At 28.8% G+C, this 15,486-nt stretch overlaps 1 protein-coding gene across 2 annotated transcripts in view; it reads right to left on the reverse strand.

The window, feature by feature from the left end:
- Positions 1 to 11,026: 11,026 nt before the first annotated feature.
- LOC111684740 (probable serine/threonine-protein kinase DDB_G0282963) overlaps positions 11,027 to 15,486 on the reverse strand; it is a 60,849-nt gene continuing 56,389 nt past the window's right edge. Inside the window, exon 2 of one of the 2 annotated variants that reach the window (XM_046953974.1) lies at positions 11,027 to 14,012. In XM_046953974.1, the coding sequence (XP_046809930.1) occupies positions 13,248 to 14,012 (765 nt within the window). In that variant the 3' untranslated portion in view covers positions 11,027 to 13,247. Of the gene's footprint in view, positions 14,016 to 15,486 lie in introns of both variants that reach the window. The other variant, XM_046954010.1, reaches the window with a different exon arrangement.

The following is a 15,486-nucleotide window of genomic DNA, read 5'->3' on the forward strand; positions in this document are numbered from 1 at the left end:
TCCAAATTTATATAAAAAATTTGTTATTGATATCAAATGAAGCTGAGATCCTTCAAAATAATATTATTTATTTCATGTCCTTTAAAGTCCTTTTGTAAGGTCATATGAGCTGATTATAATAAATGGGGTATGCAGAATTACTCTAAATGGACTCTAGTTTCACATGCATATAAAATTTGTATGTGTGAAATCTTTTTTCAAAATTGTTACATTATAAAAATTATATATGATTTAAAACCCTATACATATTTTTTAGATGCCCTTAAAATGCCCTATAGAAACCATTATCCATTCCTATAGTATGTAGCTTGCAAATTCTTCCGAAAATGATAAATTTTGAAGTTATGTCTAAAATTTTAGTCGTTCAAAGAGGAACTTAAAATTTCAGATGTGGGACCTGGTAAGTTGGTTTGACTATGTTGAAACCAACTTTTGAAGTGGTGATAAATGTTATTTTTTAAAGTACTTCGTTTTATATTTGCTGGGAAGTCAGGGTGCTATATTCGGCTATATTGAATGTAAAATACCATCCATATGCAAGCATAACCAATATACATAAATATCTTTAGATACGTATATAATAAATTGTAAAAGTTTAAATTCTGCTTCTATTCTATGGAGCTATATTTGATCAAGTCCATAACTTATTTATGAACCTTTAATAGATTAATCCGAAGAAAATTTCGCAGAAAGATTTATCGATACACAAAATGTAATAAGTATATACTTATATGTATATGGGGCATTTCACGTCAAGTGAACCAACTCTTGAAATCGATGTCTTCCGATCGAAGAAATTTGCACCATAGTTAGTTCTATTGGATAGTAATTGAGACACAATTTTTCAACAAGATCGCTCGTGAACTTTCTAAGTTAGAGGCGGTCAAAATTTGACATTTTGGCCATGCAGGTGTTTTTTCTCATCCATGTAACTTATTACCTATGTTCTTAGCAAAATGTGTTCCAAATAGTTTAGATAGCTATTTATGTAATCTTTCAAAAAAAATAAAAAAATTTAATAAAATATTTTTGATTTTTTTTTACATCAAAAACATTTTTGACTTTTTTTCAAAATGGGCCCATTTGATTTTTTTGTTTTTTTTAAGAAAACTTAAGTCTTTTCCTAAGCGACCTATATGGTCGCTTAGTGGGATGCGAGTGGAATATCTATCAAAAAAAATATTTTATAACTCAAGATTTAAAATTTTTGATTTTTTTTGCAAAATCAAAAACTTTCTTTTTTTATTTTTTAGTTCAGAAGAAAGCTTATGTGTTTTCCTTTAACACCCTTTTTGTCGCTTAGTGGGATGCGAGTGGGATATCTATAAAAAAATGTTTTGTAAAAAAATGTAGGAAAAGACATAAGCTTTCTTAAAAAAAATAAAAAAAATAAAAAGGGCCAACTTTGAAAAAAAAAGTTTTTGATTTAAAAAAAAATCAAAATTTTTTTTTTTTTTTTTTGTTTTCGAAAGATTGCATAAATAGCTATCTAAACTATTTTGGACACATTTTGCTAAGAACAATAGGTAATAAGTTACATGGATGAGAAAAAACACCTGCATGGCAAAATGTCAAATTTTGACCGCCTCTAACTTAGAAAGTTCACGAACGATCTTGTTGAAAAATTGTGTCTGAATTACTATCCAATAGAACTAACTATGATCAGAAGAAATGCCCCATATTCATAAAATATATGGGATAGTGTGACATTTAAAAGGTATTATGAAAAACCTAACAATTTTAATTTTGTTTGGAATATGACAATTATGAGCAAACGGTTATTTATGATTTATACATCATTGAATGCGGCTTTAAAATCCCTTTCAAACGATGACCCATATTGGATATATTGTTTCAAAACAGCCATCGCAAGACTTATAGTATTTTTAGAATCATCATAAAACAAAGCAAAGTAAATCTTGAGAGGGGTAACAAAAACGAGTTTTCCATACAGAATGATTTGGTCTAATGCATATACATTAGAGTACTCCAACAAGCTGTTCTCCCTCTGGAATTGCTCTATGGCTTGTAAAACTATGTCCTGTAAAAAATTATGCTGATAGAACAACGTTAAAACGTGCCGCCAGAGTTGGGGGTAGAGCATTAAATATTTAGTGCACTAAGGTTTCCACTAAATCCCACTATAGTGACGAAATTTGGATTTTCCACTATTTTTTATCACTATAGTTGTAGTGAAACATATTTTAAATACCACTAAAAAAATTATTGGTAGTGAAACATATTTCAACTACCACTAAAGAAAATAGTGGTATCGAAAATTTTTCCACTTCCACTAACCATTAATTTTGCACTACAATAAAATAGTGCAAATGTTTAACATTCACTACATGAATACTTTAATATGCACTAAAACCTCAAAAAATAGTGTTTATAAATATATTCCAAACAAATTGAAAATATATATGTTCAAAATATTTCTATTTTATTATTTTTATTGTGTTGTATTGTAGAAAAATATATGTACCAATATGTACTTAATTTAATTTGTTATATTAATATATTGATGAAATTTCTGTATATTTTTGTATTACTATTTTCCTTTGTCTTTTAATATTGTTACTACTTTAATATTAGTATTAATTAATTAATAGTATAAATTAATTCAATATAATGATATGTATTTGTCTTCCTTTAACATTAGTGAATGATTATATTTTTCCACTATCCCATTAATGGAGAAAAAAAAAATTGCACTAAGCTGTAAAAAAAGGTTTTCACTATCATTAAATTAATTTAAGTGAAAAATTTGTTTGTATCACTACCACTATTGCTCAGTGAGCCTGTACTCACCACTAAATATCTATTAGTGATAGTGAAAAATTTTGCACTATCTCTTAGTGGAAATTACAATTTTAGTACACTACCCCCTACTCTGCGTGCCGCAACGGTTCTGTGCATTTGCAGGGGCAAAAAATATTTCTTTTTTTTCAGATTTTGCTAAAATTTTAGAAAGATATTATTCCCCCGGCCATTAACGTGTCTTACAGCACATAAATTCAAAATGTAACAAAAAAATGTACTTACATTTGAGATATATTCTAAAAAACATTTTCTTACTTTAAATATATTTTTAAATTCTCGAATAATAGTTTTTGTCCAAATTTTTAGAAGTTCTCAACAGATAAGTAAATAAAACGGTGAAAATATTAGATCAATAATTCTTACAGTTTAGCTGTACCTGCGATTTGAACTCTGCTTGCAAATTTAATCCAGAAGTTAAAAAAATAAAAACACTATCGTATTTAAAACTGAAGGAAATATTGATTTATTTTTTTACCGTTTAATAGCCTTATTTATTGTCTATAAATCCCCATGAGAACTTCTAAAAATTTTAAAATTTGTTTAACAAAGTTCCCAAAAAAATTAAATTGGAGTTTAAAAAAAAAACTTTTTTGACAATAGCTGAGAACATGTTTGCATTATCTCATAGAGACAAAAACTAATATCCGAGTAAATATAGATATATTTTAAGCAGTGTTGCCACCAAAAAATTTAGAAACTATAGTTGATCGACTCCTAAATTACACATTTTAAAAAAAATTACACATGCCCTTTTTAATTTTTATTTAAACATAAAAAACAATGAAACAAACATAAATCATATACATATTTTTCTATACGAATATTAATATAATTATAATTAATTCATTTGTAAACAAAATATAAAATTAGTTAATTAAAATATCTCTATATATACATATACTAGCATACCCTGGGTGCTTCGCTACCCTAACTTAAATAAAATACATACAAAATTTTGTTTACTTTTACTCACTGATGCTTACTTTTTTACGTACAATATCACGTGAATATTATATTCGCATTCAGTAAGAAGCTTGTATTTTTAATTTCATTCATTTAGCTTCCACATTATAGAAAATTTTGAAAGTAATATTTGAAGAAAAGTACTATAAAATACCTCCAATAGATTATCATTTAATCAAAAATTTATGTTTCTGTGTTCAATATTATATACAATTCAAAAAATATAATTTGATGAATGAAAAAGTACCAAGAGTCCGTAGACTCAGTAAACTCTCATTCACTAAGATCCCTACATTTAAAATTTATTTTCAATATCTATGTTCAATATCGTAAAAATATTAAAAAGAACCATCGGAAAAACGAAAAAGTACAAAAATCTCTCTCAATAAATTCTCATTTAATAACTGTGTGTGTTCCGGTTAACCAATTTAAAAACGCACCATTTGAAGAATAGAAAAGTACCAAAAAGTCCCAACTTACAGAATATTATTCAGTCAAGACCATGTATGTTAAAATTAATGTTCCTAGGTTGAATATTTTAGAAAATTAAAAAAGTACATTTTATGAGATAAAAAGTAATAAAAAATGGCCTCTTAAAGAATCTTATTAAATGTGTATGTTTAATAATCATGTGTTTTGAGTTCATATTAAAGAACATACAAAGAGTATCATTTTAAGGAAGAAAAAGTACCAAAAATAGAATAAATTTTACCTAAGTGGAAAGTACTAATAAAAAAGTACAATTTTTCCCCTTTTTGCCTAAAAATATACTTTTTCAAATCTGCATTCATTTGTTCGAGAAAAATTGTGTTTTCAAAAAGGTACCAAACAGTACTCGAATTCCAAAATAATATACCAATAGCTGATTTTGTGTGAGCAAATAAACTACTTTTTGAAATTTTGTAAAAATTGGCTCAATGAGTTTGAAAAAATAAAATTTCCCGTTTTTCCCCTTTTTGGTACTTTTTTCCCCAGTGAAATAGCAAAAATTTTATTACAATAATATTATTACAGAGTTAGTCCGTAATTTAATAGGAATAATTCAATAAACCCCTTACGAAAATCTGCAGTATCATTTATACTTATATAAAACTTATTTGTGCGAATTTTAAAGAGATAGCAGAATATTTGACGTAATTATAGCAAAAAAGTTCAAATCGGGAGGTACGGTTGTATGGGGGCTAGGTGAAATAATGGACCGATTTCAACCATTTTCAATAGGCTTCGTCCTTGTGCCAAAAAACATGCTTGGTCCAAATTTCATCAAATTATCTTGAAAATTGCGGCCTGTACCTTGCACACAAGGTTTACATGGACTTAATCGACTCAAAAAATTATTCTGAATCGATCGGTATACTTTAAGGTGGGTATTGGACCAATATTTTTGTATGTTACAAACATCAGCACTATAGTGGTGTAGGGTATAAAAAGTACCAAAAATGGAGTAAATTTTACCTAAGTGATAAAACTCAGACGATTCAAATCTGCATTCATTTGTTCCAGAAAAATAGTGTTTTCAAAAAGTACGAAACAATTTGCTTAAATTTGGTCCTATATAGGCCTTAGTACTCGAATTCCAAAATAATAATATACCAACAGCTTATTTTATGTGAGTAAATAAACTACTTTTTCATATTTTTTAATTTCCCGTTTTTTTCTTTTTGGTACTTTTTTCCACAGTGAAATAGCAAACATTTTATTACAATAAATATTACAGAGTTAGCCCGTGTTTTAATAGGAATAATTCAATAAACCGAAAAAGTGTTCTTAATGATCTAAAAAAAAAGTACCATAAATACAGTTTTCTCCTATTTAAAAAAAGGATTGAATTTAAAAAAGTACGAAACAGGTGTCTCATAATTTTGAGAGATGTATCCAAGATATTTAGAAAAATTTGATTATGTTAATCAGTTCAAAAGTTATAAAGGCCCAAAAAAGGTACCAAAATCGCCTTTGTTACACATTTTTACTACTTAAAAGTACGAATTTCAAAAAGTACCAGACACCCATCTGCTCTTTTTAAGAGTACATACAGGTGCATAAAAAAATAAAAAAAGATAATTAAGAAAACCTGTTTTTACCCGTAAATGGGCAAATTTCCAAAAATCCCTCCTTATTGGATCTACAATACCAAAAACACATCTACTGTCAATATTTCATGATTCTAGGTTCAGCCGTTTGGGCTGTGCGAATATGAATCAGTCAGTCATAACCATAATCCATAACTTCAGGGCTATTTACCTGTGTAAAGACATTCGCAGAAGAACTGGCTAAAATTAGGAATTTATCTAATTAAAACATAAAATCTAAATAAAGAACTAAAAGTCGCAGTCCCAATGATACAGTGGAAGTCAAAGGTTATGATCGCGATTACAACAACTTTTGTAGGGAATACAATTTCCAATATTTTGGTAATGATTATTTTTCGCGAGTCATCATTTGATTTCGAATTATTTTGTTTTCATTTTCCTTAGCTATTTTACTTAGAATATCAGTTAGAGTTATAATAAATATATTTTGGTTTATCTCAGAATTTCGACTTATTATCACATCATATGTTTATTCAGAATTTTAAATTGGCTAAAAGCAATTTCACTTTCAATTTGAAATTTAATTTTGTGGACTTAATTTACTCCCACCAAATTTAATAAAAATAAGCGCTTGAACTAAGAAGTTCCTATAAAAATATTAACGGAAGAACGGACAAAGTTTGTTCGCCCCATAAAGTGATTTTAAGTTGATTAGTGCACCAAAAGGTAGTAATAATATTTAAAACAGGGACGATATGTATTATTATTTAAAAATATTACAATTAAATGAATTCATAGCATGTATGTAAGAAGAAAATTTAAATACTACCTTGCCAGCAAATTTGAGTTTAATTTTGGACACATGAACTAAATAGTCATTATAAAGACTCAATTTTATGTTTTTCAGTGCTAAGTTAAAAAATTTATAAAAACAAAATACATTACTTTCTAATTTTTATCATAATTTTGTTAAATTTAGTCCGTTTTAGTATACCAAAAGTAAAATTAAATGATAATAAGTAGATAGAATAAAAATTTCAAAAACTAACACTTTTTAATACACTGAGAAGATAGTTTAATGCAGAATCATTCTTGCTCTCAAAATTCAGAAGGAAAATTGTTAGCACATTTCAGTAAATATTTTTATTTCATTGTGATCAGTTGTGTGATACATTGTGAAATTTAGATTTTGTAATAAATTGTGTTAATTTAAAATTTAATATATCTAAAACATAGTTTAATATATAATAAGCATCGGTGAGAGATTAGTAAGTACAAAACAATATAATAAAGGAGAAATAAAAAAAATTATTATAAAGTCGCTTTTATAACATAAAAGAGTATAAAATCATAACTCTTTGCAGCTTCCCTGGAAATTTACTACTTTTACGCACTTTTATGTTATAAAAAAGTGACTTGAAACTAAAAAGAAATGGACACATCAAGTAAGTATTAAACATGCGCAACAGTTTCTACCGAACGGGGTCACTTTTAATTCACTCAGATTGTATCAAATTAGATTGTTTTAAACTTTAATTTGTAACGTTATGGTTACAATTTGGATAGAAATTGTTTGTAGGGTAAAAACAAAACAATAAAAAAACAAGTAAGAGTGCTATAGGTACACTTCACCATAGTGTATTTAAAACATATTAGTTTTATTATTTTTTAATTTTTTTCCCGACTACATTATCATTACACCAAAAGCAAAACAAAAGGGTTCTTGGAAGACAGTCACACTACTACCTATTTAACTGCCGCTACTCTTCTTATAAAACTAGGACATATACGTGTTCTAGGATAGTGACGATTGATTTTATGAATGGCCCAAAACATGCGAATTGGAGCCAACAGGTGGTATGATATTAATGAAATAAAGGTTAAAAATGTTAGCTCTCTAGAATACTATTGGACATCAATGTGACGATTGAAAGATATAAATTTGAGTCAACTAGATGGTAACATATTAGTAGAAAGTAATAATAATTTCTCCAAAAGATGGGTAAAATAACTACTTTTGGAAGTAGCTGGGAATAAAACCAAATACATCTAAACCAGACGTCGCCCAGCAGTTCGACACACAGTCAATGCATACGAAAAAGACAGTCATTTCCACTAATATTTACAACCTAGATGATTGTAATTCGTATGTTTTGAGTCATTTGTCACGAATGTACCCTTTGTAATCGAGAATGAAGACAGTCGTCACTTTAGTGTCCTCTTTGTAAGCGAGAGCAGAGACAGTCGTCTCCCACGACAATCGGTTCTTCGCACCGGAACGACTCGGAGTTCAACGAACAACGACCAAGGATTTTCAACCCAGCCACACCGACTTTACACGTGTCGCTGCTACAACAACAGTCGTCTATTTACTGTCCTCAAGTAACCTAGAGATTATACTCTTAAAAGTTATTTTTGGTTGTACTTCTGAAAGTAGTTATTTTACCCATTTTTTGATGAAATAATTATTACTTTCAACTAATATACCACTATCTGGTGAACTCAAATTTATATCTTTCGGGTAAATCGTCACATTATTGTCTAATAGTATTCTAATTGCTTGACTAGGTTCATAGTTTTAAAAATATTACAATTAAATGAATTCATAGCATGTATGTAAGAAGAAAATTTAAATACTACCTTGCCAGCAAATTTGAGTTTAATTTTGGACACATGAACTAAATAGTCATTATAAAGACTCAATTTTATGTTTTTCAGTGCTAAGTTAAAAAATTTATAAAAACAAAATACATTACTTTCTAATTTTTATCATAATTTTGTTAAATTTAGTCCGTTTTAATATACCAAAAGTAAAATTAAATGATAATAAGTAGATAGAATAAAAATTTCAAAAACTAACACTTTTTAATACACTGAGAAGATAGTTTAATGCAGAATCATTCTTGCTCTCAAAATTCAGAAGGAAAATTGTTAGCACATTTCAGTAAATATTTTTATTTCATTGTGATCAGTTGTGTGATACATTGTGAAATTTAGATTTTGTAATAAATTGTGTTAATTTAAAATTTAATATATCTAAAACATAGTTTAATATATAATAAGCATCGGTGAGAGATTAGTAAGTACAAAACAATATAATAAAGGAGAAATAAAAAAAATTATTATAAAGTCGCTTTTATAATATAAAAGAGTATAAAATCATAACACTTTGCAGCTTCCCTGGAAATTTACTACTTTTACGCACTTTTATGTTATAAAAAAGTGACTTGAAAAAAAAAGAAATGGACACATCAAGTAAGTATTAAACATGCGCAACAGTTTCTACCGAACGGGGTCACTTTTAATTCACTCAGATTGTATCAAATTAGATTGTTTTAAACTTTAATTTGTAACGTTATGGTTACAATTTGGATAGAAATTGTTTGTAGGGTAAAAACAAAACAATAAAAAAACAAGTAAGAGTGCTATAGGTACACTTCACCATAGTGTATTTAAAACATATTAGTTTTATTATTTTTTAATTTTTTTCCCGACTACATTATCATTACACCAAAAGCAAAACAAAAGGGTTCTTGGAAGTCAGTCACACTACTACCTATTTAACTGCCGCTACTCTTCTTATAAAACTAGGACATATACGTGTTCTAGGATAGTGACGATTGATTTTATGAATGGCCCAAAACATGCGAATTGGAGCCAACAGGTGGTATGATATTAATGAAATAAAGGTTAAAAATCTCAAGTGTTAGCTCTCTAGAATACTATTGGACATCAATGTGACGATTGAAAGATATAAATTTGAGTCAACTAGATGGTAACATATTAGTAGAAAGTAATAATAATTTCTCCAAAAGATGGGTAAAATAACTACTTTTGGAAGTAGCTGGGAATAAAACCAAATACATCTAAACCAGACGTCGCCCAGCAGTTCGACACACAGTCAATGCATACGAAAAAGACAGTCATTTCCACTAATATTTACAACCTAGATGATTGTAATTCGTATGTTTTGAGTCATTTGTCACGAATGTACCCTTTGTAATCGAGAATGAAGACAGTCGTCACTTTAGTGTCCTCTTTGTAAGCGAGAGCAGAGACAGTCGTCTCCCACGACAATCGGTTCTTCGCACCGGAACGACTCGGAGTTCAACGAACAACGACCAAGGATTTTCAACCCAGCCACACCGACTTTACACGTGTCGCTGCTACAACAACAGTCGTCTATTTACTGTCCTCAAGTAACCTAGAGATTATACTCTTAAAAGTTATTTTTGGTTGTACTTCTGAAAGTAGTTATTTTACCCATTTTTTGATGAAATAATTATTACTTTCAACTAATATACCACTATCTGGTGAACTCAAATTTATATCTTTCGGGTAAATCGTCACATTATTGTCTAATAGTATTCTAAGAGTGGACACGTAAAAATTTAAAATTTTAGTTCCATTAATATCTTACCACCTGACTGACTCCAATTCGTATGTTTTTGGTCTTTCGTCACAAATAAACTCTTTGTAATCGAGAATGAAGACAGTAGTCACTTTAGTGTCCCCTTTGTAAGCGAGAGCGGAGGCAATCGTCTCTTTACTGTCCCCAAGTAATGTAGAGATTAGACTCTTATACCCATTTAGAGGAATGATATATGGAGGGTAAGGTCAATTATGGACCGATTCCCATAAAATTTGTTAGAGATATCGGTTAGTACTCGGCGTACTCGTATTGTTTAGCAAGTATTGAGCGTTAAAGTCTTTATCTGAAGGACGGACGGACATAGCTACATCGAAAATTTAATAAGAACCCAGAATGTGTTACAGTTTTGGGTATAAAAGCACCGCTTGCTACAACTTAGGTTATTTGTTATTTTTGATGTAATTTTATCTTCATTTAAATAATAATATTTTTATTAGTTCGTTAAACAGAGTACAAAAAACAAGTTTTGTTCGTTATTTAAGGTAGTCAATAGGAAAAATTAGCTTGTTCGTTAAATGCTATGTTCGTAGAATTGAATGGTCGTTAAATCGGAAAACTACTGTATGTTAATTAGTTCAAAAGTTATAAAGGGCCAAAAAAGGTACCAAAATCACCTTTTTTAGAGTAGATACAGGTGCATTTAAAATTTTTCTTGTATCACTAATATTGTTTAAGATAATTAAGAAACCCTGTTTTACCCTTTTTACCCGTAAATGTACAAATTTCCAAAAATCCCTCCTTAGTGGATCTACATAACCAAAAACACATCTACTGTCAAAATTTTATGATTTTAGGTTCAGCCGTTTGGGTTGTGCGATGATGAATCAGTCAGTCAGTAACGCTACTCCTTTAAATATATATAGATAGTTATAACAGATCACTATTTCCAATTCTTTTTGATAATTGCTTGACTAGGTTCATAGTTTTCTTTGCCGTTTCTTGAAATTCTTTCATTAGTAAAAAAATTATGCAATTGTTTCAGAAGACATTCTATTTCTTAAATCAGTTTGCAATTTTTCAAAGGTAATATTAAAATAAACTGAATTACTTTTTGTAGATTGGGAAACAAACATTCTTCTTTAATTTAAAAAACGTTAGTATAGTATACTTCTGGATCTAGACTTTAACTAGATCTAAAAAACAACGTAACTTTTACACACGTGAAACAAAATTACCACTAGAAATTAGTTTGAGTTAAATTAAGTAAAATTAAATGATAATAAGTAGATAGAATAAAAATTTCAAAAACTAACACTTTTTAATACACTAAGAAGAGAGTTTCTTGCTCTCAAAATTCAGAAGGAAAAGTGTTTGCACATTTCAGTAAATATATTTATTTCATTGTGATCAGTTGTGTGATATATTGTGAAATTTAGATTTTGTAATTAATTGTGTTAATTTAAAATCTAATGTATCTAAAACATAGTTTAATATAAAATAAACATCAGTGAGAGATTAGTCAGTATAAAACAGTATAATAAAGGAGAAATAAAAAAAAAATTATTATAAAGTCGCTTTTATTACATAAAAGAGTATAAAATCATAACACTTTCCAGCTTTTCTATTGTTATGACAAAACTGGAAATTTACTACATTTACGAAATTTGATGTTATAAAAAAGTGACTTGAAACTGAAACGAAATGGACACATCAAGTAAGTATTAAACAGGCGGAACAGTTTCTTCCGAACGAGGTCACTTTTCATTCACTCAGATTACATCAAATTAGATTGTTTTAAACATTAAGCTGTAACGTTATGGTTACAATTTGGATAGAAATTGTTGGCAGGGTTATTATTCAAACAAGTGTGCAAACTGTTGCATATGCAAGAAAATGACAGATATGTACGTGTTGTAAAGCGAAAATAAATGACAACCAAAACCAGTGTTTGAAAGAACAAATTTGATATAAAATAAGTAATACTTATGTAAATACAATGAGATTTTAAATTGCACATAATTTACACATGAGATCAATTACACATGGGCTACACATGGAAATAAAAATCACACACAATATGTGTAATTACACATGAAGTGGCAACACTGATGTTAAGTAACAAATTGTTTTTTTTAGAATATATCCAAAAAAAGTAAATTTTTTTGTGACATTTCGAATTCATGTGCTACAAGACACGTCAATGTCCTGGGGAATTTGCTATAACTTTTAAGGTTTTTAAGCAATTTTTGTGTTTTATATCTTTCCGAAATGCTTACTCTATGCACATTACGATTCATCTACAATAAAGTTAAAAATGGCCAAATTTGAGCATAAACTGAAAAAATCTATATTTTCCCCTTGTAAATGCACTTGGAAACATCAGAGCTTTTGCGGCACCTGTTAGCGTTATCCTATCAGCCTAATTTTTTGTATGATATAGTTTTACAACCAAGAGAACAGTTCTAGAAAAATTCGGGAAAAATTCGCAACTTCGTTTTTTTTTTTGGAGCACTTTAATATACATACATATTTCGGGTAATTGTGACTTCTTTTCTGTGAGGTTTTTATTTGACGTATATATGTTTTTTCTTGTTTAAAAAGGTGAAATATATTAAACAACTTCTAAATACGATTTAGTTACTTGTATCTGTTGTATCAAACAAATTCGACAAAACATAATACAAACTATGTATCAAGCATGTCACACGTTCCGCTCGGAATGGTTTCATTTAATGTTATACTGATCAATTTTGCTTAAGCTTTTCCAAATTATTATTTTGTTAATTTACGAAAACCCTAAATTACAAGCAACATTAAATGCTGAATGTGTTTTCATTCCGTTGCAAAATGTAAAATTTACAATTAAAATTTTGTGACTGGCCTCTATTTATGTGTGTATGCATATAAAGAAAAATTAATTTAAACATTAGTTTCTAAATAAATAATTATATATGTACGTAATTTTATATATATATATATACATGTATATATTTTTATATACTATATTTATATATTGTTAATTAAATAATCTTAATTTTATTTTTTTGTTTTAATTTTATTTAACCAATTCCGTTGGGACAAGTTTGTGGTTTACTTGTGGGGTCGTGGTTATTCTGGCGCATATTTATGTAGGCTGAAGCAAAGTTAGCAGAGGATTCGGGAGTGTTTTCTACATTTGACAGCGGTATATGACTGGAAGAATGGGTTGACGACGATTGTAATATTTCGTTGGAATAATTATTATGAGATTTACTATTTTGTACTGCTTGCTGATGCTGTTGAAGATGTAGGTAGACTTGCTGTGTTGCTGGAAATATTGGTGATGAATTATTTTGTTGTTGACTGTGTTCGGCCGGTGATAGAAGAAATTGTTGCTGTCGATAGTAAAATGTTGGCAACCTTGTCAATTGTTGCTGATTAATATGTTCTTGATGCTGTTGTACTTTGTTATTTTGATCATTGTTCATTGGTCGTTGCATGCATAATCGTGCCATTTGCCAAAACTCATTACTGTTATTATTATTGCTTATTAGATTATTGTTGTTTGCGTAATTATTTTTGCCGTTGGCATTGTTATAATAGGTTATTTCGTATTTCTGTGCTAATGCCTCAATGAAATGAGCTTCTTTGGAACTAGCTTCAATAGTTTTCTTTTTAAATTTTGTATTATAATCCAAAGTATTTCCAATATCACTCGGAAAATCTTTCTCTTTGATATCACCTATAACACTAGTGGTACTATCATGTTCATTTTTCCAAGTTATTTTTTCATTTTCATAATTCAATGACTTCTCACATGGTCGTTTGCGGGTACTTTTCGTAGGCTTCTGAAAAAATATGAAATATTTCAGTAACAATTATGACCATAAAATTTTTAAAAATTTAAATTTTTAGAACAAAATGATACATAATGCTTCATTCTTTGGATTTATGCATGTGCTCCAAAAAACGAAGTTGGGAATTTTGACTGTCCCCCCTCTAGAATTATTCTTTTGGTTATAAAACTGTCATGCAAAAGTTATTACAAATTCCTCAGGCCATAATGTGTTTCACAGCACCTAAATTTGAAATGTGACAAAAAATGACTTTTTATTTGGGATTTTCTAATAAATAACAATATGCTACTTAAAATGTATCTATAATTACTTGAATATTAGTTTTCATCCTTATAAGATAACGCAAACTTGTTCTCAGCTCTTGTCTAAAAGTTTGATTTTTTTCAACGGCCGTTTTAAATTTCCAATTTCAGTTTTTTTTAAACTTTGTTGAACAAATTTTTATGAGTTCTCATGGGGATTTATGGATTAATGGACGGTAAAACAATTAATCAATATTTCTTACAGATTATATGTACCTGCGATTTGAACTCGACGGATCTTAGGAAAATTTTGGAATAAATATTTTAGATAATTTGTATTAATACTTTACTGTTATACATCTTCTTCTTGGGTAATAAATTGGCGGACTACCCATGAGAGGAGCGGCACCAATAATTTGCACAAATAATTTTAACATCCATTTTGGGTAATAAATTGGCGGACTACCCATGAGAGGAGCGGCACCTCCCATATTTATTAAGTGCAAAAATTCGTTTATCTGGGAATGTAATAAAACTAAATTTTTAAAACTTTGCACGAATAAATTTAATATTCATCTGAACATTTTTAAGGAAAAATAACGGACATTCATCTGTGGTGGCTTGGGGGATCTAAGCCCCCCCCCCAGATAGAAAAATTCGTATATCTGAGAAACTATTACAGCTAGAATCTTTAAGTCAGGAGTGCCCAAAAGTTTTTTTTATGAAGAGTAAATACCAATGTATTTATAGATTTTTTGTTACAAAAACCAACACATTTATACAAGGAAACAGAAAAAAACATTTTATATACGTACACCGCAAAAATATATGATTTGCATTTTTTGTTAATATAAAATAATTGTTCATTTTGTTTTGCAAATTTATTTTTTAAAGAAAAAAAAACAAGTAACTGAAACGCGAATAATGTAAGTTTGACGTTTAAAATTAACACCATTTTTTTCAAGTGCTTTTCAAAACAATTTTTTTTACGATAAACAAAAACAAAATCTAAGTCTCGACAATATTTATCAGCAAAGAATACGAAAGTGTTGTTGTTTTACTCATGCTTGTAGGACCTGGTTCACACTTTTTTGGGAAACTTTTGATTTTTGTGTGTGAGAGAAAGATAATGAAATATCAACCATCTCTTTTTCTCACACACAAAATTAAAAGTGTCTCAACAAAAGTTTTCCAGTGTGAACCAGGTCTATACAGTAAAG

Source organism: Lucilia cuprina, chromosome X (assembly GCF_022045245.1).
Source record: "Lucilia cuprina isolate Lc7/37 chromosome X, ASM2204524v1, whole genome shotgun sequence".
Lineage (NCBI taxonomy): Eukaryota > Metazoa > Arthropoda > Insecta > Diptera > Calliphoridae > Lucilia > Lucilia cuprina.